Source organism: Leguminivora glycinivorella, chromosome 11, assembly GCF_023078275.1.
Source record: "Leguminivora glycinivorella isolate SPB_JAAS2020 chromosome 11, LegGlyc_1.1, whole genome shotgun sequence".
NCBI lineage: Eukaryota > Metazoa > Arthropoda > Insecta > Lepidoptera > Tortricidae > Leguminivora > Leguminivora glycinivorella.
In genome coordinates this window covers 7,187,593-7,213,449 of record NC_062981.1, presented here as the reverse complement: position 1 = coordinate 7,213,449, position 25,857 = coordinate 7,187,593, and the positions used below count along the sequence as shown (strand labels likewise).

General features: G+C 41.5%; 1 protein-coding gene across 1 annotated transcript; it reads right to left on the bottom strand.

The window, feature by feature from the left end:
* Positions 1–291: 291 nt before the first annotated feature.
* On the bottom strand, positions 292–12,233 carry LOC125231236 (U-Kazal-Dg21.2-like). The gene is made up of 5 exons (XM_048136625.1): positions 12,160–12,233; positions 3,913–4,056; positions 2,599–2,749; positions 1,691–1,752; positions 292–693 (listed from the first exon to the last, which is right to left on the bottom strand). Exons 1-5 carry the CDS (start codon positions 12,224–12,226, stop codon positions 614–616), a joined length of 504 nt encoding a protein of 167 aa, XP_047992582.1. The 5' UTR covers positions 12,227–12,233; the 3' UTR covers positions 292–613.
* Positions 12,234–25,857: the final 13,624 nt, after the last annotated feature.

Here is a 25,857-nt window from a genome sequence, read left to right as displayed (position 1 = left end):
GTTTTAAACATACGTTTGGCTGATTCAAACGGATAAACCGCAACAAGTCGAACTTGTTAAATTCACAATGCAAATTTCTCTCAGTGTATTTCGACCCTATAACAACCTAGCAGGCAAGCTACTCGCAAATAGTACGATAAGGACGAGCTTACAAATACTTAGTGCGATAGGGACGGCTTGATTTTTTTATCATTTATCGCACGACCATGCTTATGTACGCCTATTTTCAAAATTGTATTGAAAATTCGATTGTAGGGCACAGCTGTGTGGTAAAAACTAAAAACACATCAATTGTATAAAAACAATTTATTTGATATTCATATCCAACTGTGAAAAAAGAGGAATACGTTATTATGGATAATCGTCCGCTATCCTCCTTAATAGGCAAATATGTTACAACAGGAAAAAAGGACATTCTGTCTTAGTCCTACTCCTGGTCCTTACTGAAAATCAGCGTCGCGGATTGGGCCATGTGGCTCACGCCGAGACACCCAGCTGAGTAATGACCTTTTAGCGCAATCCACTATTATGTACAATTAGATTAAGCTAGTTATAAGTATGTTGTGCTAATAAACGTCTTTTCTTTCTTCTTTCTTCTAGGCATTTAACATATTTAATTGGCTATAATCCTGTCCTTAAAAATGTTTCTGTACATATGACGAGGACAAAATGACAACGGGACTTCCATGTAACCTGAAAAAGGGCAACCAATTAAATAACAGACCACACGTACGACGCTAAGTGTGAGGCCTGAGTGGACGCTCGGAGCGGAGCGCTCAGCGGGGCGTGCAGCGGAGCGGGAGAGCGTGCGTCCACCCTATGCATCAGTGGCGGGGCGTCGATACAACTCGATTCCCTACGGGTTCCCTAAAAATGTCTATTAGTATCTCTAGAAGTCCATAAAACCCCTCCGGCTTTATCAACGAAAATGTTCACGCCACGCCACTGCTATGCATATTGCATAGCAATCTATTGACCAATGACCCGCGAATTCGCACGAAGCGCGTTGCTTCTTCTTTTCTTATGCGCACTGCCAATGAGTGGAATTCCTTGCCGGCGGCTATATTTCCGAGCTCATATAACCCGGCAAGCTTCAAATCAAGAGTGAACAGGCATCTTCTGGGCGAGCTCACTCCATCGTAGGCCACGTCTCTGCCTTTAGCTAGTCTGTGGCCAAGAGTAAGCCCATTTATAATTTAAAAAAATGTTGAGTGGGTACTCCCAAATCAAAAGACAGAGACAAAAAAAAAATATAACCTAAATCACTTGTTGGTCATTCACTCATCACTGGTAGATTTTAGAGCATCCAGGAAGCGCTTGTAATTAGGTTCAGACTAAGTCCTTTAAGTTTCATTTTTTTATTATTTATTTGTGTTTTTAGCGTTACACGGGATACAATTTTCGAAATCATTTTAAACAAAAACTATGTATGATACGGGCGTTTTAGTCATGCATTTGTGGTAAAATAAGCTATCCCCTGTTTGATTAAAAGTACGATGTCGGATTTTTGGGTCAAAAAAATCACTGTGCTATGCAGCATCGACTGAGGACTCTTATATGAGCTTCAATTGTTTGAAACGCACGCAGCACGCCCACGGGACGGCTTTTAATATGACATTTATTTTACATAAGAGCATAAATTAAATATAACATTTTTTTATGATAAGAGCCAAAGTTTTTAGTACATTACCAGAATACTCGTCTTGCCCTCGGCAGTTCAGCATGTCCAACTGGCAGCCATTAGTGAAGGACCTGGAATTTGAGATAATTATTAAATCATCAATAAAAACTAACCTTATCTATATCACTAGAGAGCGGATTTCATGTAGCGATTTAAATATTAACTTAAGGGGCTTACAACACCCAACGTAGCAAAATTTATGTTACTTGCGCAGTTTTTTAAGACAAACTAATAGTTTTAGTAAGGCAAGTAAATTATATGTTATTATTCATTATATTTCAACGAACATAGCCGTACTCGATACACGATTTAACGAAATCGGCTCGATAGAAAAAAATTGCAAAGATTGGTCTCGAGTTCGTCATTTAACGGTTCTATGTCGTTCAATAATTCACTTAGTTGTCTTTAATTAAAATTACAATAGCAAAAATATACATTTCTAAAACACTAATGAAACATATTGCACAAATAATGCGTTTTTCTATTTTATTTTAATATTTTTCCGTACTTTTCCTACCTAGCCGCCCTGTTTTAATGACATTGCGCTCTCACTTACTCCCATGCGAATAGACAGTGTGCGCTAGCGTCAAGGTCATTGGGTGCTGTCAGCGTCTTATTAGTTCCGTGCCTCCTCACTATAATTCTGAACCATGTTTCCATAAGATAAAAAAATCGTGGAAGGCTTCGAAAAAACATTCAAGGAAAACTATAGCAAAACAAGCTAATCCGTTAAACCATTTTTGAGTTTTTCAAAAACTAATTATCTACGTGACTAACACTGGTGCAAAATGAGAGGCATCAAAACAGGAGTGTTGTTTTACGAAACCAGCCGAAAGAGCTTGCGACAGGCGTATTCAATAGCAACCGCCCTGCATCTCCGATCTCCTTCCGTTCCGACATCTGTGGAACATACCTACCTATACTCATAGGCCCGAGACTTGGACATGCCGCACACAGGTCGGTAATGTTGTGGACAGAATACAGGACACGACTGATCCATGTAGTGCCGCCGCTTGCTCATCCTACGTTCATTCTTGATACAATACGATATTGGAGTTGTTACCAGTTCTGAAAGACAACAATTAATAGAAATTAGTCCGTTTTTACACTATCCGATCAGATATCGGAAGTGGGAAGGATTTCAAAGGAAAAAATCAAAAATGACGACCTTAATATTTAGGATATCGGTCATACATCCGATATCCAATCGGATAATGTGAAAACGCACTTAGGCTAATCGTGTAACGTATTAAAAACTCGTGTAGTTTTCTCGGCTATATTACATTGATGAGTCTGTCAGAATATGACTTCATAGAGAAAATATATGTACTATAGAGTATGTGGATTGTGCGAGAAACGATATATCTATTTGAATTCTGAACAGCGACGGATTCTACAATTTAATTCCGAGCATAGCGAGGTATCCTAAAATTTTATCAGAATTGTATTAGTAAAAGGTTCAAGCATTAACATTTTAAGTTTTAAAGTTGGAAATATGTATGCTATCATGAAAAGCGTTACTTTGTTCCCTTCTAGCAGAGAACAAAAGGCTCGTTTTCGAAATGATGATGTAAAAGCAGTATTTCGTTACACTCAAAGGAGCGTAATTTGCGACAGTTTTGGCTAAACCCTGTCACAACGACTGCATGGCCACATTAATATTCAGTGCACGATTAAAATTCGGGTTTTCATTAAACTTTCTTCATTTACAAAATGTGAGGGTTTTTAGGTTAATGTCTTGGGTGAAAACGTGAAACATTCGCTTTTAATAATTATTATTATGATTCGTACAACCAAATATTTTATTGAATAATATTTTATCGTATTTCCGATTCAAAAATGCATTTTGCAAACTTTTTATTATCTTGTTCTGTAGGTGTTTGTATCGGTCAGTTATTGCAAGTCAGGTTTCAATTTCTTTACCGATAAAACTATATTATTTTTGCATACATACCTATGTAATATGTATATCGGACGTCAAAACAATATAATATTGTGACGTTAACGTATCATTTTAAAATCAACGTCGGATAATCGCATCTTCGCAAGCACTCTTGTACTTGTAATATTATGTATTCTGTGCCAGAACTGATGTTTTGTGTTGATTTGATCACCATGTGAAGTTTGTATGTAGGTATGTATAAATATGTATTGATGTCAATACTTGGATGCAAATTCCCAAGTGCAGCAGGAAAAATCCGATACAGTAACGGAAATTTCAGAATACGTACCAACTTTTTCGCAAGCAATATACCGCTGCATCGCACATTTGCCAGGGAACATTTTGTAGGTTTTCCCGAGCGCGTCAAAGCCGCAAACTACATCCTTTTCTTCCGGGCATTTCGCGTCGCATGAAACGCCGTGAGATGGTTTTGCTGGAACATGAGATAATTATGCCTATAAGGATTTTAGTATTTTATAATTTGTCTGTTCGATGAGAGCTTGAGATATTTCTGGCCACCTGGGTTTTAAATTTAGATTAATGCTTAACACAGTCATTCGCTGCGGAACAAATCTTAAAGAACTAAACAAATCCATACTTAATATTATAAATGGGAAAGTGTGCGTGTCTGTTTGTTTGTCCGTCTTTCACGGCAAAACGGAGCGACAAATTGACGTGATATTTTAAGTGGAGATAGTTGAAGTGATGGAGAGTGACATAGGCTACTTTTTGTCTCTTTCTAACGCGAGCGAAGCTGCGGGCGTGGGCGGGAGTCTTAAATTTTTTTTTCAGATTTGTAGTGTTTAAAGTGTCCATAATTTAAAAGATAATTATTAATTATTTAATTGTGCTCTATTAAGTCATTGCCTACACACTATTACTACATTAAAATGTGCGCAGCTGTGCGAAGTAGATACCTACTTGGGAATACCTTTTTACGAAAAATTAATAGAAGAACTTTGTTTTAACCAGAAATCATAAAAAAAATGTCCATTACGGTACAAGTGCGTAAAAAAGGAAGTTCAAACCGAGTGGCGATAAATTAAAACACGACCGAAGGGAGTGTTTTAAATCGACACGAGTTGCGAATTTCCTTTTCGCACGTGTATCGTACGACGTTTTTCAGTACAGATGGCCATCCGAAGTTTCGACCTGACATATAATGAACCACTTCTCGCACTAGTGCGTAAAAAAAACACCATCTGTACTGAAAAAGTTATTTTGTTGTTTCATTACATACAAAAAGATTAAACTAAATACAAGTCAAGATCAGGCTTAATCAAACTTAACTTTTTGAAAATAAATTTAATATTATTCAGTTTGCATAGTCTAAGACGCAGTTTAATCTATACAGCAGAAGTTCACCTAGGTAAGATGTCTGTGAATTGTATTGGATTATAGCAATATTTTAACATAATTTATTACTAAAAGTTTGTTGTTTTAAGTTTAAATTTGATTTTATGAACCAAGCACTTAAATTACAAAACCAGATTTATTGAAAATATATTTAAAAATTCTAACAAATTATTTAGGTACCTTTTAAGACTAGTTTACACAATCAGGTTATAAAGTTATACAATACATGAAAATTTTAAATTCGTTAAACATTAGAAAATTAATAAATTCAATTTATACATAAATTATTTACCGATATAACCAAGAGATCGTATTTTACATTAAAACAAATATATATTTAAATACAATTTTATCGTTTACATAGCAATAAATGAACTATATTCTTTAGACAAGACGGTTTAAACCTACATTACATAGTTAAGTCACGCCTGTTTCACGGAGGGGTAGGTCTACCAAGGATTTCCACTTGCTACGATCCTGACATAGGTACCTACCTCACGTTTAGAGCCTGCAGAAAGACATATAGCGTCATGACGACCGGTCCAGCCTAGTCGGTTCTGTTCTGTCGGTATCGGTAGTGACCGTGCCTGCTAAACCGATGGTCCTGGGTTCTAATCCCGGTAATGGCATTAATGTGTTTGTCCCGGTAATGATATTTGTTGTTATGTTTTTATTTGTATAAGTGAGTATGTATAATTGTATATCGTCGCTTAGCACAAGCTTTGCTTAGTTTGGGGCTGGGTTGATCTGTGTCAGGTGTCCCCCACTATTTATTTTATATACAAATATATAATCATGCGCTGGGAGGAAGACATTGAAAAGATGGCTGGTCCAAATTTGAAGAAAATAGCACAAGATCGTGAAAAATGGACATCTTTGGAAGAGGCTTTCACCTAAGGGGTTCCTACAAATTAGAGGCAGAATTAGTAAAATTAAATTAACAAAAGTTATTGTATTTCAAAGAAAAAAAAAGGCTTTTTATTTTATTTTTATTTTTCTTTATTTATTATGTAGCGCGCATATTCTATACGCTTCTTGTCTCCACCCACGTATCCACGTGGCCACGCACTCCACGTATTTAATGTTTTAAAAACAACTATGTAGCATAAACGCGAAAATACATAAGTATGTGTAATTTATGTTTCTACTAATTAATCTTATAGACATTGACTGTTCACATTCTCCATACAATGAATATAATTTTCCTTGACGATTACTCTACGCAGTAACGGATTTAATACCCATAGTGCCCACACTAAAATCTTACGTAGCTCAGTGATTTTTTTATTATTATAAATGGGCTTACTCATGGCCACAGAGAGACTAACCAAAGTGATTCAGTAACTAAACCACAAAGCGTGACCGAGGAGCATAGCGGCGGATTTATTTGCCGACTAAGACAACATTGCACATCACATTGTGCTTTGTGCTATGCAAAATATTCAATACTTGGCTCAGACGCTAAATTGAACTTAACTGTATCTTTTTGACACCTTTTTTCAGTAAATTACCAGAATATAGAGACATGAAAAAATCAGTAACTCGCTAAAATAGGAAGTTATATATCAGAATAAACAAGGATAAGTTCGCCTTTGTACCTCTGTTCCTGTAAATTGTATAGTGGGTGGAACATTACGATGTACTATAAAAAAAAATGAGCAAAAGTACCGTACAGCCAGAAAGTGCAGGTCCCTGACTTCTGAGCTAGGTAAAACCTGTGTTGCAGAAGTCAGTGTCCTCTCCCAGATTAAGTGCCCTTAAAATGGAAGAAAATGTAGCTTTAGGGCTAAAAACTATACTTCCCTCTAAAAACTATAGAATTTACTTTAACTATTTTCAAGTTATAGCCTTAGTTAATTTTACATACAGGTGCGGGACGTGGGTGACGTCATTTCCAAACTTTGAGTAATTATGTTAACTAGAGAGGGCACCTCAACTTGATTTTGTGTAACAACAGTTAGAGCCGATCGGCACAAACGCGCTTAGTCTGTGCCGAACGGCTGTGGTAGATTGACGTATCGCAATGAAAAATGTTTCGTCTAAATAATGCCGTCATGTGTAGTGAGGTAATGTACAAACTGCTCAGGAAAATCTAACAAAAGCCAAGGAGTGACTTTTCATACCTAGGTTTACTGCATTTTTGTTTAAACACGCTTACTTTTTAAAAAATGTATCAATATAAACTCATGCCGAAGCGCCATGTTGCGGCGGCCATGTTTCGTTGAAATCAAAGAGTAAAAAACCGGCCAAGTGCGAGTCGGACTCGCCCACCGAGGGTTCCGTACAAACTTTCTTTCAAACCACCTAGTAAAATTAATCTCATATTTTCATATAACTCTAATGACTTGACTAGAAGACAAAAGTATAGGCACTAATGAGTATTATTGTGTATAGCGCCATCTCCCGGTCAATTTGCTAATTTGCGCGACCTGGTTTTTCAGGGATAATTCTTTATAATGTTAACCGATTTAAACAGTTTTTACTTTATTGGACAGAAGATGGTTTACGTAACATCTCGTATTAATTTGAAGTACAATATACATCCGCAAGGGTGGGTAAATTGAAAGTAAAAATCTGAAAAGTTTTTTGTGAATTAAAAAAAAAGTATTCAAAATACAAATACGATTATATTTTTCCTGTAATATTTAGCATAAAACCAATGTTTACTAAAATTTTCATAATTTTTCGTTGGTAAACTTCGGAGATAAGGGGGGGGGGGAACGGTATTTTTTTTTACATTTTCCTTCAAAATTATTTTTTTTTCCACAACAAAAAAATTATAAAAAATAGCTTATTTACGTTCAATTTGAGCTCTTTCCAACGATACCCCACTTGACCTAGTAACTTGAAATTTACAATTAAAATTAATATATTTAAAAAAATTATACTTTCTATTTGTAAAGGTTTACAATGTTCATAGCTATTCCAAATTTCAAGTTGATAGCATTAGTAGTTCTCGAGATATTTAGGAATGTGACAGACGGACAGACAGACGGACAGAGTCGCACCATAAGGGTTCCTGTTGTACCTTTTTGGTACGGAACCCTAAAAATGCAACAAAAGCAGACGTGACAATATCGCAAGTTAGTTCAAGTTTCCTATCATACACCGGTCAAATCTTACATGAAAATCGGCTAAAAAAACAAAGTGTGATGTAAAGCTGGATTTTTGGTATGTTATTTGGAGTCCTTGGTTGAATGTAAGACTATATTTTGCAAGCAAAAAAAAAGTGTGCTAACTTCGTAATTTAAAAAAAAAAGTAAAAAAATCAGACTTTTTTTGGTTTTTATTTTTTTATTAAAAAACTATGCGTTTTTGGTCAAAAGTTGCTTTGTAATGTTGAAAGCGCATTAAATTTCAAACAGTTTGACATCTTTTTTATCAATGTCCGTCAAATAGTTTTCGAGATATGAAGCGTCAAAAAAGGTTAATTTTTGACGCATTTATAAAATGTAGCGTTTTGCCAATATTTTTAGACAAATATCTGCAAAATACTTCATGATATGATATATATATTGCAATATAACATTGTATAAAATTTATTTTGCTTTAGTTTTAGTGCAAATAAAGGTCAGTAAGACGAATAGTTACTTTGGTAAACAAAAAAAAAATCTATAAATAGAGAAGCCAAGAGTCTGGTAGTTTGGTTAAGGTAAAATAGTTTACGCTAAGTTTTAGGTTGAAAGTGCTATCTATTCGATCTTACTTTCTTTGATATACGTTTATCTGAAAAAAATGTCTAAGCTAACTTTGCATCGATTTGACTATTACTAATGAAGAAATAAAATACAGTAAAATTCTGAAGTTTAGTAAATTAGAAAAATAAAACAGAATTAGTTACATTTTACTTTTTGAGGGTCCTGGTTCTGCATCTTGATGGCACAACTCCTGTAGTAATAGAAAGTCCACTTGAGTTGTATTTGACCACCAATTGCTGTGGAATAAACTACGGGAACGGAAAGCGCCCACGCCAATTATTAAGATACTGGAGGAGTGGTATTCCCAGCAGAAGAACGTAGTAAGATGGAAGTAAACTCTGTCCACAGCCAGCGGGCTAAACTGTGGCGTGAGACAAGGAGGCAGTATGTCTCCGGCTCTCTTCAGCGTGTACATGGATGGGCTGTCGCAGGCTTTGACCAGTACCGAGGTTGGCTGCTCCATCAATGGGCAAATGATAAATCACATCGCATATGCAGACGATATGGTCCTACTAGCACCATCTGTGGGAGCTATGCGTAAGTTACTTGCAGAATGCGAGAGATACGCCAGCCAGCATAACATGAGATACAATCCAGACAAGTCTGAATTTATGCTCATGGAGGCAGCACATATGCCCACACATGTACCACCTCAATTGCGGAGAGTACACGAAGTCAAATATCTTGGCCACATCTTGTTGTCCAGTTTAAAAGACCAGGAGGACATAGAAAGGCAGAGGCGAGCCACCGCAGTAAGGGCTAACATGTTGGCTAGAAGATTCGCCAAATATAGTGACAGTGTAAAAAGACAGCTGTTCCTCAGTTTTTGTACAAGCGTGTATACTGTCGAGTTATGGTCCGACTACACCTGCGTGGCGATGAGAGACCTGCGCGTGCAATACAACACATACTATGTACTGATATTTCGTTAAACGGAGAATACTATGATTCGGGCACGTCCACGACAACACTCGTGAGATTGCATCGATGTTATTGACCCTCAGTGATATGCTTTAAAAACCAGTCCGTACAAGAACAATTTCGGAACAATCTCATTCAATTAACACTTTCGAAACCGGGCTCTACGCGGGGCTACGACATTTTCGCTACATACGGGTTTCCCCATGTAATCGGCTACGCTTCTACGAGCGGTGTGCCCGACAGTCGGGTTCTTGGTAGCGAAAGTGTTAATGAGGGTTTTCTACTCGTAAATATTTTTTTCCGCCAAGCGATGATGAGGTCTTTCCTAGGACCGTAAACTTAACTTACTAAATAAATGTTGATTTGATATACGCAAATATGTGTCTGAGTAATATTTGAACAGCCCCAAATAATAATAATTCGTTCTCTGCTACGCCTCCTGTAAATAGTTATATGTAAACTATCCCATTTGGCCATTACCATCCACCGATTATTTCTGATCCAGTTATACTAGACTTATGATATAATCCTATTTTTTTTTAAACTCGCACTCTTTTGGTCTTAAATGAAAGCTAGTGAAATTTTCTACATTTTTATTTTACAATTTATGTAATAGCCTGAGTTGTTTTGCTGATATCTGTCTCAAAATATTAGAAAAAGAATATTTTCACAGAAAGGGGAAAAATGATCTTTTTTTGACGCTTCATATCTCAAAAAATATTTGACGGAGATTGATAAAGAAGATGTCAAACTGTTTGGAATTTAATGCGCTTTCAACATTACACAGCAACTTTTGACCAAAAATGCATAGTTTTTTAATAAAACGGCAAAAACCAAAAAAGTCCGATTTTTTTTACTTTTTTTTTTAATTACGAAGTTAGCACACCATTTTTTTGCTTGCAAAATATAGTCCTACATTCCCCCAAGGACCCCAAATAACATACCAAAAATGCAGCTTTACATCACACTTTGTTTTTTTATTTCTCTTTTTGACCAGTGTATCATACATTAAATTATATATATTTATCGACGCAAAAAAGGTTATTTAATTATTATTGTCAGAATTGCACAGTTTTCCGACATGTCGGTCTATAACAGATTCTCAATACGCGTGTCGAATTTCATATGAGTATGTAAATGTAAGTGCAGTACCTAACCTGCCTGAATGAATTTGGGTAGGTAGACGGTCAAGCAAATTATGAGAGTATAAAAACGCGCGAAATTCAAATTTTCTATGGGACGATAAACCCGCGCCCATACATACATGGATGTAGATAAAGTTATGTATGCGACTATACATAATTAGGCATAAAAACACTCATGTTATCTTATTAACGCAACAAAAACAACACTTATGTTTTAATGCCTACCATTATGCAAATGTCACATAAATAACTAATATCCAGTTGCGGCTACGTGTACACATGTACGCTTAGTCCGTATGCAGCTTTCTATGTGGGCATTTAAAAAAATTGGGACTCACAGAGTTGTTAAGAAAAAGTTAAATCGCTGTCAGTTTTGTAACGATAAATTAAGCATGGAATTTCAATAAAAACATCGTTTAATAATCTAAATTCAGAACGTGAAAAAAGTTTAGTTTTAAATACAGATTTCAAGCTTAATTGTCGTTACAAAACTAACAGCGATTTATGTTATTTGTTAACAACTCACGCTAATTGAGAGTCATAAATTAAAAAAATGCCCATGTAAACCCATGTCGCTTCTATACTACGACTTCTAATCTATGTACTCTATGCAGGGCTCATCATCGCGACCGAAAGGTCGTAAGCGCCGAGTAAAATCGTAGCGCTTGCGACGTTACGGAAGCGGGCCATTGGTTCACACCACGCCCCCTCACCCCGCCTTCAGCTTACAGGCTGCGACACGTTCGTTGTTTGCTATAGCTCCTCTATACGAAGTAATAATTACTCAATGTTTCCAAACTCAAACGGAATTGGGCGGGGCATGTTGCCAGGCAGAGTGATGGCAGGTGATGGACCAAAATGTTGACCGAACGGTGGCCGCTATCGGATGTAAGAAGCGCCTGGCATCCGTTGGCTCGTTGAGTGGACGACATTCGAAAAAGCCTAATAATTTCATCACCCCCCCGTCTTCCCGTGGGTGTCGTAGAAGTCGACAGTGGGATTTGGGTTCAATATTTATGAGGGCGATGGGCTAGCAACCATCAGTCACTGTAATATTACAATTTCGTTTACTTTAAACCCTTACTTGCTAAAAGTATCACTGGAACTTGAACAATTTCACATGCTCTGACTATCCTTTTTGAAAATACAGGTGTGGATTTATGTACCTACCTACGCTAAACTGACAATATTTTTTTTTAATAACATAGATAGATAGAATACTCTTTATTGGCAAACCTCAGCAAAAGATACAGAAAAAATATACAGTGGAGACAAAACAAATGATTATAAATAGAGGTAGACAACAAGCGGTCTTATCGCTAAAGAGCGATATCTACCAGACAACCTTTGGGTAGCGGAAATAAAAAACATAATCGAAAAGAGTAGGTAACATAGTACCGATGTATCAAAACTTACCCAAAAATACAATAGTTAAAGCAAGACACAGAAATATCATTTTAACAGCAAAATCCAGAAATCTCATCAGAAGTGAAACCCGATAACAACAATTGAGAGATTAACGACCCTTTACCAATTAAAATAAACTTGCTCGGAAATTAATTGATTTAAGAGGAACATCGATGCTAAGCCGGTTCTCTGTTGACAATTAATTTAAAGTTAATAAGTAGATAGGTATATTCAATTATACATACATACATACAATCACGCCTCTATTCCATAAAGGGGTAGGCAGAGCACATGAACTACCACCACAGACACAGTGCCACTCTTGGCAAAAAGGGGTTGAAAGAAAACGAAATTGTGACATTGCAGTATAAAAGAAATACAAACGAATTGAAAACCCCCTTCCTTGAGATTTGGGCCGGCGGTTAATAAAGTATACTCTACTTTATTTAAGGTTCCATGCAGAAATATACGAAAAACGACCCATTAACGTCTAGTAGCTAATACCAAATAATGCTTAATTTTATTAAAACCAACCAACGTGTCAACTTTGTGCACAGTAATTTTCACCCTGTATAATTCATCGGAAAGCCTGGAGGCGTATTTAAGAACGAAATATTGACTAATAGCGTTTTCATTCAAATAAATCCAACCTAAGCGTAGATCATTAATTCTACATTAAACTTCCAAGTCAATTTTCAACAAAAAGTTCCTCGCGAAAATACCTTTAAAAGGAAAATAATGGAGAAAAAGTCTGAATGCGAATTCAATAATAAGTAGAGACGCATTGTGTCTGTCTTGATAGCATCATATTGTGTGGTTTTGGGGAAAATAACACAAATAATGGATTTTTAAGGAAGTAGGAAGATGAGGAAAATACGATGCTTAATTTCCAAGGGATTTTTTTAGGTACTTAATATTAAAATGGCTCGATTTAATATTTTATGATTATAGGGATCAACTATTAGACCTACTTTTTTACTTAAGGGGCAAATATCTGGGCGACCGAGCTTCGCTCGGTTCTATTTTAATATATCACGTCTTTAGATAAAAATAAACTCTTATAAATACAAGAACAAAAAAAAGACAAAAAACAAAAACTTAATTTACCTACGATCTATCTGCGTACATTAATTAGACCGACCTCGAACGACTGAGCTAAGCGGAATCGATGCGCGCACGGCGAAATTAACGACCATATTTTACGTTTACTAACGCGAAAGAAAAACTCATGAAAACTCGAAAATTCGCGTTTTCCGGGATCTAAGGCTACGCTAGATCGATTTTTCACCCCCGAAAACCCCCACATAACAAATTTCAGCGAAATCGTTAGAGCGGTTTCCGAGATCGTCGGTATATATAAATAAATAAATAAATATACAAGAATTGCTCGTTTAAAAGTATAAGATATGGTACGACAACCAAACTTCTGGCAAAAGCCTGCATTGATACAGGTCGCAGTTTCGAGTTCTGTCTCCCAATTTGCCAGCGCCATTTATATCTAAGAAAATTAATATTCTTCATTTATTAATGTTAAGACAGAGATTTTAGATATTAGGTAGGTATGCTTAGTACTACAAACATGGGCAACATTTCAAAATTACTGCGGCAAGGTTGCCACAGCATAGGCGCTGCTGCTGTCCAAACGCCACCCTTTCCATCTTAGCAATCAATCACGTGATCCATCTCGAACCCTACCTAAATCAGTTAAACGTCCCTCGAGTCCGTTCATATATTATCGTAAATAGGGTCCATAGAAAAGTGGTCAAAGGCTAACGATCGGTGGAGAACGATATGCAACTGTCTGTATTGCACTAATCTAGGGATTGCAATCCGGTTTAGCGAATCCGGTAAACTGACCGAATCCGATACTTTTTAGGAGCTACCGGATCCAGTAAAATAAATTAACACTTTACTCCTAAACACAGCACGTTATGCGCTTAGTTTAGACGAGGTAAAGGCGACCAATGGAAGGTACTCGTATGAGTTAAACAGAATAGAGAACGAGTGAAAAATCAAAAAGTTGAACATTTAATTTTTTTTTTTTTTCAATATCACATAGCAATTTTTTTTAAGTATAAATTATACGATCTATGGTTTATGAGCAATTTTATATCTAATGTCACTGTCTAACAATTCATTTATTCTTGTAGTAAAAGGTAATAAAAATGCATATCGGCCACCGTCAGGATGGGGATCAGGGTGGGGTGGCGCAATTCTTTTCTGATACCGGTACCATGGCACGAAACAGAGTAGCGTACCATTCAGGATCCTGAACTATTGACTACTTGTCTACGCTCCCTCGGCCCGGTTCGTAATATATTATCGTATACAGATAGGATAGGTGTCCGGCAGTATTTGCATGTGAATTGTATCTCGGGCTTGCAGTTGGCTGGTCAGCCATTGTTTACATTTATTGTCCAAATCAATAGTAGTTTATATCTGCCACGTTACAGTTATATCACACAATTCACACATAACGTGGTAGGTATATCGTTTATGATATCAGTATCTCCTATCATGATTCCTTTGACTGGCTTCTAACTGTTAGTTTTCATTTCGTTAAAAGTATAATTATGTTTTATAATTTGAATGTGTGTAAATTTTCACAGCGATTCTAACGCCAAGTAAAATATATCTAACGTAATAAAATTTCATGTTTCCTATACTAACCACTGTTGAGTTTCGCTGTGTTAGATTTACACGGTGTATTAAAGTAAACGTGAGCTCTCCATATGCCAAGGCCGGATTTGAACATTGATCGGGCATGTTAAGACGCGGCAAGAGCTGAGACCTAAAATATAAAGATGTTCTATCTCAGCAGTTGTCGAAAAGTTTGTACAAAAATTAAGGAAAAAGTTGAATTTGTTTTTATTATTTCTATTTTGTTACCAAGATTATTTTGATGAATTGAGATTTAGTGTTTTATTTCGTCATTAAGGTTCTCTAGTATCTATATTTTCTTAATTATAACAATTTTCCTGTATACCTCTATATCTTACGAAAGTCGACTATTATTACTAAATGTTGGTAACAAAATAGGATCAATTAAAATTTGCTGACGTGGCTATGTACAAAGTATTCGGGAACTGCTCATCTGCAGTGGCATGTCCCATCCATGTAGCAAAGTCATGGGATACCCTGTAGGTATATACATAAGTAGAAAATAACATGCATTGCGTGATCTCAGACCACATAACATTAAGGTTTTACTACGTCGTCTAAATTACAATTGCTTAAGCTTGAACCCGAGAGCGTACTAGACTTTATTATCCTTAGATTGTTAAATATTTAATTTGTCCCTAGTTGAGTAGAGGCCTTGTGGGAATTAACTAGGAATGAAAAACACAACTGTGTCTAAAGTAATTCGTTGTAAGAAAAACCTCGAAATTGTAATTATTGTTGCTAATCAATATAGCATATAACTGTAATGTTAGTTATATATTGATGTAGGTACCAGTGGCGTAGCGTCGATACAACTCGATTCCCAACGGGTTCCCTAAAATTCTGCAGTATCTGTAGAAGTCCATACAAAATAGATCCCAAAAACCCCTTCGGCTTTACCAACAAAAATTTTCACGCGTCGCCACTGTAGGTACATTAAATAACATAATATCTTATAATTGGACAATTTTATTTTCCTGGAATCTTACTTCCTGTAGGTACAATAATCTCTTAATGCATACAACAATGTCAATCTCCGTTTACGTTATGGTTAGGGTTTTTTATACTAATGACTTTAGTCTTTCTGTCATCTCTTTTGTCTTCAATAATATGTCGGAAATCTCTTTGGCCTTAGCAAGTTTTTTCTTTAAGGAAGCTTTAATTTTATTCTTTAAACTAAAGCTCTCCTTTACGATACTTTCAGTAAGTGTGCAAGCTTCGAACTTGGCTGCGTCAGTGGTGTTAATGGGTGCCGCGTCGCTCGCGCAGGGTACGCGGGGCTGCGTGCGCACGAGCACGGATTCGCTTGGCTCCGAGCACATACGCTCGCCTGCTGCGCCCGCGAGTCTGGCCCTCGCCCGCACCTCATACTCTGCCTCCGGGTACGGTAGATACAACGAATACACGCATGTACCATTACAGCGTACAGACGCGTCGTCTACTTGTCGCCATTTCCACTCATCTCCAAACGCCGGCAGCCTCCACTCCATCCTGTACACACAAGTACCGCAGTCACTGTAGTCCGGTTCCGCACAGTCGCACTCCACCACTTCAAGACAGCCTCGTGTGAATGCATTTCCAACGCTTTTAAGTACAATTGACTTTCTAGTTTTACAAGCGAGTTAGTATTCATATGAAACGTTTCATTATAACAGAACATTTCATAACAAGTCGTGAGTGTATCTAAATGACAGGTTTTCATCCATAAAATATAAGTTTTGGTCGTTTAACTTCACATCCCACTTGCATGTATTATTTGTGTCACCTTTAGTGTCGATGCAGAGCGTCGCATCTCTTTTATCGTCAAGATCTGTATACAACAGTGTGTATGTAAACCAGTCGGTGGGATACTGCCAATTGCACTCCAGTACCCGCCAGTCGTGTATAGTGTACCGGAAATGTTGACACTGCCGGTATTGGTCGACGTCGACCGTTAACCAATTATACTCATCGTCAACTGTAGTTCCCTGTCCCCGGCACCAGAAGTCTACCCGTTCTCGCTCGCGGCCCGCTTTTGTCGGGAACACGGCCGTCGTACGGTTGATGACATGTGTCTGTAGCGCGTTGTCATCATCATCTTCAATGACGAGACGAGTACCGTCATCCCCGCTGCAGAGCACCTGATACGTCTCCCCGAGAGGCACGAAGTAGGAGTAATGCGACCCGCTTTGTATATACTGAGCCCTCGGCGACTGGACGCTCATCGCAGGCTTGACTGTTACACTCAAGGAGTCTTCGCAGAGTGTCCCAACGTCTGTGCAGATATACTCATATCGGCCAAGATCCGGTTTGTTCACTATCAATTGTACGGTGGTAGTATTGATCATGGCAATATCTATAGGTTTTCCGTTTATTTTCATGCTAATGTTGCGTATATTCACGCTAGAGCAATGAATTACAAGATTTTCTCCGTACGACGCGTCATAACTGGTGTCTTGTTCTTTAATGGTGAGCTTCGGTGATGGTTGATCTGAGCACCAGTCGTGGTTCCCGTCACCAGTTGCGATCAGCAGCAGGAACAGACTCATAGTAGCAACAATACCAACACTAGCACACATCTTGAAAGCAAACGATGTAATGAGACGGTGATCCATGTGCACTCCCATACCGACAAACTTCTGTGATATGCACCTACTGATAACTAGGTCATTTGCTTAAGGAATTAAATGCTACTTAATTAAATGTTTAAAAAAACCGGCCAAGTGCATGTCGCATCACGCATAGGGAGTGTTCTGTAGCTGTTGATCTGCATTACTAGTTCAGTGTTCTCCCAAAATCATCATAAACATATGAAGATAAGCTTTCCAAATAAGCTTAATTGACCGCGATCGCAGTAGTTATAAGTAGGTAGTTAGGTACTTTATACATATACATAATATATATATATATATATATATATATATATATATATATATATATATATATAGGTACATCTTAGGACCTGAAGATAAAATTTGTATGGAATGACTTTCCACTTTTGTGGATTTAAAATAATTTTGTGACAATCAGACCGGTGAACATGAATGGGTTCCGTTCTTGCAACTTATGTAGGCTACGGAACCCTAAAAAGGATAAATAGTTTATGTAGATACGTCTGTGTGCACCATCCTGTTATTTTCCTGAAGCGTTAGTGATTAAATCTCAAATTGCAAACTCAAAGTGCAAGGCTTGAGTGTACGCTCATATTGGGAGTGCAGCGGAGCGGGGTGTGCGGCGTGCATGTCAAACAATTGAAGCCCGTATCCTGAGTTGTCGCGGCATCGGGTGTAAGCACGCTCGCCCGCTCCCCTGCACGCTACGCCAAACGCTCCGCTCCAAGCGTCGACTCACGCCTTACAACAAGGCCTGCCTGCCTCGACAAGGCAATGATCGCTCATAAACAGGGATAGGAAATTCCGCGAGATATTTACCTAAAGCTGACAAAACCGCTGCCAAACTGGAGCAAATAAGGAGTTGGATTTTTAATTAAATTATTTTAAATATTAATGCAAAAGCATCGGAGTTTTTATCGCCGGGTACCTAAGACGTTACTTGGCCTATGGAGTCGATATTAACTACATATCTCTCATAACTACATATCTATTATTATATATTAAGCTCATATTCATACTAATAAATCTCACAATGAACAATAATTATGTACTTTCATATAAGAGGTATAAGTAAATATTATTTACACGAAATAGTACCAAATACGGTAATTATTTTAATTAATGTAATCACGGAAACATTAAAGAATCGCTTGCGAATTCGTCAACGGTAACGTCTGTGATTGTAAAATTATAATCTCCAATTTAATAAATTCATGAGTATGATATGAATATGAGTTCAATCTCCCTTACAGTACGATGAAAACTCCGATGCTTACTAATTGACAACAATTCAAAGTACCCAATTAGGAACTTCTTGAGGAAACAAGAAGAAAACCTTTTATTCAGAACACCTTTGTGACAATGTACGATATGAGACACCTTTGAAACTACATACATTATTTTTGTTGCAGACCGCGTCCGCAAAGCTTCCTATCGACGGCTCGAAGTGGAGAGAATGTGCTGGAGCTCGTGCGACTCACTCTTTCGTCCCGGGCCTGTACCTTGAGCTTCGATGTCGTCCTCAGCAATCAACCGTACCGATTATGATTTTGGATTAAACTAACTAAAAAACGAATCAAATCAAATGGTTTATATTTACAATAATCAACGACTCTAATTTTAACGCGGTTATAAAAATACTCCTAAGCTAATATCCTAACGAACGCTCGGTACGGACGATACGTCGCGATGCTGTCGTTTTCTGCTGCTGCCGCTACCCGTCGTGGAGGGTGGCTGGCTGCTGGCTGTAGGCTGCTAGCTGCTGGCTGTAGGCTGCTGGCTGCTGGCTGTAGGCTGCTTGTAGTAGGCTGCTGGCTGCTGGTTTTCCTTGGAGGCTGCTGGTTCTTCTTGTTCCGGTCGAATTCGAATGTCCCATACCGAGCGATCGTTCCTTTTATACCCCTTTTCAGAATGCGCCTACGCTTCACGGAAAGAAACATTTCAATTTATTCGCCCAATCACGACTCGGCTGAGCGCGAGGCTCCGTGCGATAGAGAGGTAAATAATTGCGCCCGATAGGCGACGGATGGCGCGTCGTGATTGGTCGAACGCGTTACGGCGCTCGATTACGTGAATTTAACGCTATCATTTTTCGTTCAAATCCTAATTACTTATAAATTAATTAGGCTATCGCTTCGAAATTACGTAACAATGCACCTGACACTAGGGTCATTCACCTCGAGTGGAATGCACCTGCGTTTGTTTACGTTTTTACACAATAGAAGAGGTGATTAGCCGTCCGGGACATACAATAGACTGGTTTCGCGGCTCGCCTTGAGCTCCATTGTTATCGATAACGGAATATTACTATGGAAATGTAGGTTATCGTGTTACGTAAGTTCCCAGCTACGTTTTAAAACTATTTACATCTTCATATGTCTTATAGTTATCGAGTTATTGGCTTGGATTCGAGTAATCCTAAGGCAATTTTCGGGTGAAAGGAAAATGATTTCGGAACTTTGAGGAAATATTTTTAGCCAATCAGAGGAGAGTTCGGTTTTCTCGCTCTAAGCCTCTCACGTTAGTGCTTATTGGCTATTAATCGTAGTCCAATGGACAGTCTGAGTTTAGATTGAACTTTGGACTCGGTTTCCGCGACTTGGGAAGGAAGGAATATGGGAATTGCCTGCTATCGAATACATCACATATGAGTCTTATTATCATACTTAATAATCGGAATTGACAAAATTAACTTAACTAACGCAGTTCTACCCGTTTCCTACCTACGAAATAATCTTTATTGCGAATACAGTCTTAATCGAATTCTTATGCTATTTTACATATATTTCGACGCGTCGCTAACATTTTGTCCCCGCAGTCGAAGACTCCTGGTGCATGGGTTGCGACGCGATGACCGCCAGCCTGCAGCTGGGCCTGCGTAGCGTCCCGTGTCTCGTTCTGATGTCAGCGGAGCGGACCCGTCCATCGGGTCCCGGGTAGGTAGTCTCGACGACGCCTCGGGGCCACACGCTGCGTGGACCATTGGGTTCAGCGACGATGACCACATCGCCTGGTTGAAGTTGCCGCCCTCCGTCGTGGGACGACTTCCTCGGTGCCAGTAGAGGAAAGTACTCTTTGGTCCAGCGCCGCCAAAAGTGGTCGGCAAGCGCTTGGGCCATCTTCCATTGCTTCTTCTCGTTCTCGTCGTAAACGCCAATCATCGGTAGGTTAGCGTTATGAAGAAGTAGAAAGTGTGCTGGAGTCAAACTTTCTTCGGAGTCTGGATCGACGTTGACATGTGTAAGTGGTCGTCGGTTGACGATATTCTCTATCTCGGCGAGTAGAGTTTCGAAAACTTCGGGTTTCGGTGCTCGTTCGTTGAAAGTGTAGGACATCGCTATCTTAACTGTCCTTATCATTCGCTCCCACGCGCCCCCGGCCGAAGGATTGCCAGGTGGGATGAATTTCCACTCCATTCGGTTCTGAGTGGCGTAAGTTTGCAGTACAGGCAGCCATTGCCGGTACGCCTCACGTAGTTCCGTCGCCGCCGCCCTGAAGCACGTCGCGTTATCGCTGTACATCGTCCTGGGCCATCCTCTTCTCGCGGCGAATCTTCGTAGTGATAGTAGCGCGCTGTCGGTTGAAAGACTGTGCACGCTTTCAAGGTGAATAGCGCGCGTCACTAGGCACGTGTATAGACACACCCAGCGTTTTTCTCTGCGCCGTCCGATCGTGACGAACATCGGTCCCATGTAGTCTTGTGCGGTGTGAGTGAAGGGACGTTGATACGCCTGTAGTCGCTCGGGCGGGAGATCGCCTAAGGGCTGCGCTCTCGGTGTTGCTCGTCGTAGTGTGCATAGCGCGCAGTTTCGAGCTACAGACTTCACGGTCGGCCGCAGATGTAGTATCCAATATTCTTGTCGCAGTTCGTTGATTACTGCTTCGTTGTGAATGTGCGCTGATCGTCGGTGAGCTCGCAGGATGAGTAGACGGGTGAACGGCTCGCGGCCATCCAGTATTATCGGTTGTAGCGCGGTGTACAATACTGGAGCGCTGCCCAGCCTCGTCTTCATGCGTAACACGCCGTCATCGCCTAGCTCGGGTGCCAGGTCGTATAATCGCGATTTGCGATCGATGAGCCTATTCTGGCTTAAGGCTCGAAGCTCTTCGGGAAAGCTTCGTCGTTGACTGTATTGCAACCACATGTGTTCTGCCTTTCTCAAATGTCTGACTTGTAGCTGCAAGGCTTTATTCTTCGTTCTCGTTTTCTCGATGAATAGCAAGACGTTCGCTGTCGCGTTCAACAGTCTGTCGTAACTGCTAAACCGTCTCACGTCTGGCAGTACGCTCGAAGGGTCTGGCTTCGCTGAGATGATCGCCAGTGATGTCTCGGTTGACGGCCTCGCCTTCCTCTCAGGCAGGTCGTCTGTTCGATTCGATGTGTGACTAGGCCATGATGTCTCGGGTCCATAGAGAAAGCGCGGTCCTTCGTACCACTCGTCCTCGATGCGCACGCTCTGCGCTGGTTGACATCTCGTCGCTCGATCTGCGGGGTTCTGAGCGGTTGGTACATACCTCCACGCGTCTCTATCTGTTTTCTCGGCGATCTCCGCAAGTCGGTGTGACACGTACGGACGATAGTTTCGCGCGTCATCGCGAACCCATCCGAGAACAACCATGGAATCTGTCCAATACGTCACCTTTGTCACAGGATAACGCTGCTCGCGTAAAATTGTCTCCGCCAGCCGCACGCCGACGACTGCTGCGGTTAATTCGAGCCTGGGAACTGTCATTACCTTTAGCGGGCAAACTCGGCTTTTCGCTATAGCTAAGCTCACTTGCGTTTCCTCCTCGTCGTTCGATACTCGCCAATAGGCCGCCGCGCTGTAGGCCTCGGTCGATGCATCACTGAAAATATGCAGTTCTCTTCTAACTGCACCGGTGGGCGTGGCGTATCGTCGAGGTATTCGCAGCGCGGACACGTCGCTCAGTGCCCTCAGCCACCGGAAAAAGTCCTCCGCTTCCTCCGCCGGCAGCCGCTCGTCCCAGTCCGTGCCCTTTGTCCACACACGTTGGAATATGATCTTAGCGCTTATCATATACTGCGCTATGAGGCCTAATGGGTCGTAAACTGACATTACGGCACTCAAAAGTTCCCTTTTAGTGGGCGATCGCTCGTACCTTTTCACGTCGTCTGGCACTCGTAGCATTTTCGTGTTGTACCCCAGCGTATCCGTCTCTGGGTCCCACGTCATTCCGAGGACGGTCTGTTGCTTTTCTCCGAGATGAGAAGGTCCCGTCGCTCGCTCCTCCGGATCGATGTTTCGCATTAACAACTCGCTGTTGCTAGCGTAGCTGCGCAGCCGAAAGCTAGCCTCCGCGTGTGCTAGTCTCACCTGTGTCGCTGTTGATATGAGTTCCCGTTCTGTCTCATATGATGCCACATAATCGTCCATATAGTGATTATTATGGATATCGTAGACCGCGTCCGGATAGCGATCCTTGTTGTCCGTCGCATTCCTATTCCGCACCGAGTGTGCGAGAAAAGGAGAAGAGATGTTACCGAAACATACCCGGTTTAGCTGGTACGTCCACGGTGTCACGTCACGCCGCGATCCCCTCCAGATGAAGAGCTGACTATGCCGATCCTCTCTTCGCAGCTGTATTTGAAGGAACATTTCCTGTATGTCCGCGGTGACGGCGAATTCCCACTCACGGAATCGAAGTAGTATTCCCAGCAGGCTCTGTAGTAAATCCGGTCCCGCGAGGATGAAATCGTTCAATGCACATCCCTGACTTTTCGCGGCGCAATCGAATACAGCGCGATACTTTCCTTTATTTAAATTGTAGACGCTGAAATGGGGCAGAAACCACATCCGATCTGACTGCGGTGGTTCCATGATGCGCTCTGCGTACCCCTTTTCCAGAAGCTTGTGTATCTGTGCTTGATACTCGTTGGCGAAGTCAGGATCTCTCGACATGCGGGCTTCTAGATTGCGTAATCTCGCCTTCGCCATGTTGAAACTCGGTGGCAGCTTTATGTCGTCGGCAGCCCATAGTTGGCCGACTTCGTATCTCTGTCCTACCTTTTTTACTGTTCGTTCGAATGTATCGATCGCTCGCTGGTCGTCGGGTCGAATGTTGTCCTTTGCCGTTATGCCAAGCGCCTCGACTGCCCAGTGTTTCTTGACCTGCTCCACGAGATCACTGTCGTCACTGTGGCAGTGCATCACGACCTGCTCGTTATTTGGTACATACCTCGGCATTCGCCCGAAGAAAACCCATCCTAACGAGGTTTTAACTGCGCACGGCTCGTCCTCGCCGCCCTGCCTCACCTCCGTCGGGTTTATAAGATGACTGAAGTCTCCGCCTATTAACATCTGCGGCACGCCCATGCCCGTGTAGCACTCGTCGCCCAAGTCCGCCAGATGTTCGTATTCCAATAGACGCTTCTTATTTAATGACTGCGAGCGTATCCCTAGTCCGTCTACCGTTTTTAGGGATATATCGTATGTCAAGCCGCCACGAGCGGGGCTTACTTTAGCCTTGACCGTCTGTGTCACTGAGCTAAGTTTCAACCGCTGAATACCTCTTATGCATAGCGGCTCGTCTTGACCGACCGCGCCGATCTCGTCCGCGACGTCCTGGTCGATCATTGACAAGGTGGATCCATCGTCAAGGAAAGCGAAGATATGCGCCGTTCCCTTTGGACCTGATACGGTTACGGGTAGTACCTTTAGCAGCACGCTGTAGTCCGGTGTTGACGACACGTACACGCGGGCGTCGTTCTCGTCGTCCGCAGCTCGCGGCTCCGTCGTGTCCGCTGGCTCGGCCGATGACGTCACTGCTGACGATGTAGGTACTGACCTGATTTCTTGTGTTAGCACCATAGCCGTATCCTCACGCACTTCCTGCGGCGAGTCCGCATGAAGCAGTCGATGGTGTACGTGAGGACAGCCTGCAACGCCGCACGCTTTGGCCTTGCATTGTGTTTTCATATGCTTCGCGTCGATACAGCGATAGCATATACGATTTAATTTCGCCCACTCCCATCTAGCGCCCACGGATTGGGCGGCTAACTTGCGGCAGTCCGGCGTCGGGTGACCGCCACCGCAGAACAGGCACGTCGTCGAACGGGATGTTGTGGCTTGACGTGTCGCGTACGTCACTTTCTGCACCTCGTGTTGACGTCCTGTGGGAGCTCTCGGCGGGTTGTGCGTTGCGGATATTTTCACGCGAGCGCCGGCTGCGCGCGCGTGCGGCACTGATAACGGCGCCTGCGCTCGCCTCGGGGCGGCGCGGGCGTGACAGAAGGACATCTCCTGTTCGCTCTCCTCCATGAGGAAATCCGCCAACTGCAGAATCTCCGGGTCCTTGCTGTCTCGATGTTTCTTCGCGTAGTCGCACCATCTGCTTCGAAGATGCGGCGACAACCTGTCCGTAACCTCTCTGATGAGCATGGGGTTATCGGCATAGTGCCTTCGATCGATATCCATAACTGTAGATACCACGTTCATTATCTTTATCGCGAAAGTGTTGAGGTCGTTCGCGGTAGGCCCCAACTGCGGCAACTTTCGCAGGTCGTCAATCGCCTTGTCTAACAATACCTCGCTGCGTCCAAACTGCTTTTTCAGTATTCTCACGATCATATCGGGTCTGGTGGCTGTCGATAACACGTGAGACACACACGTCTTTGCGTCCCCGCGTAAAGCCATCCTGAGCCGCGCCACGTTCTCGTAGTCAGTAAACTTATACCGCTTCGATGTCTCTGCGTAGGTATTGTAGAAACTTCTCCACTCGCTGACGTCTCCGTAGAAATGCGGCAGCTCGAATATATCCTTCGGGGCTGGACGGGCCGCCATCTGCATCCTCTCGAACAGGTGCAGCATGGACTCTGCTACAGTACCTTCGGTGGCGCGCGTGTGCGCCGTGTGCGGAGTACGCGCGTCCAGCTGTGGCGACGTCGATCGCTCGCGACGCGCCGGCGGCGTCGTCGATCGCCTGCGTCGCTCCGGTGGCGATATCGATCGCCTACGCGACTCCGACGGTGGCGATATCGATCGCCGATATACCTGGCGGTCCGGTGAGAGGCCTCGAATATGCCGCTCCGCCTGCGCAGGTCGTCTCGGAGTCTCGTACTTGGGTAGAGGTTCGTCGGTTAACCTCTTACAAATGGGTTTTGACGTCGCGTCTCGCGAGTTCTCTAGCCATTCGTCTAATCGATCTTGATTCGAATTCCGCACGCTACCAGCAGATTCGTGCTCGTCTGCGCTATCCGCATTAGCGCGGATCTGCAGTTTTCTGGCGTCTAGCCGTTTACGTACCATGTCCGCTTCTAGCTGCAACTCCCTCCGGGATATCTCCGCTAGCCGTTCGCTGGCCTCGAGCTCCGCCTGAGACAGCTGCGCTTCTATCACAGTGCGACTGCTCGCATGTGATCTGACGGACTGAGCTTTAATAATTGGTTTATTTACCTCCTTGGTAGTTTCCTGCAGCGACTTTCGTTTCTCGGTAG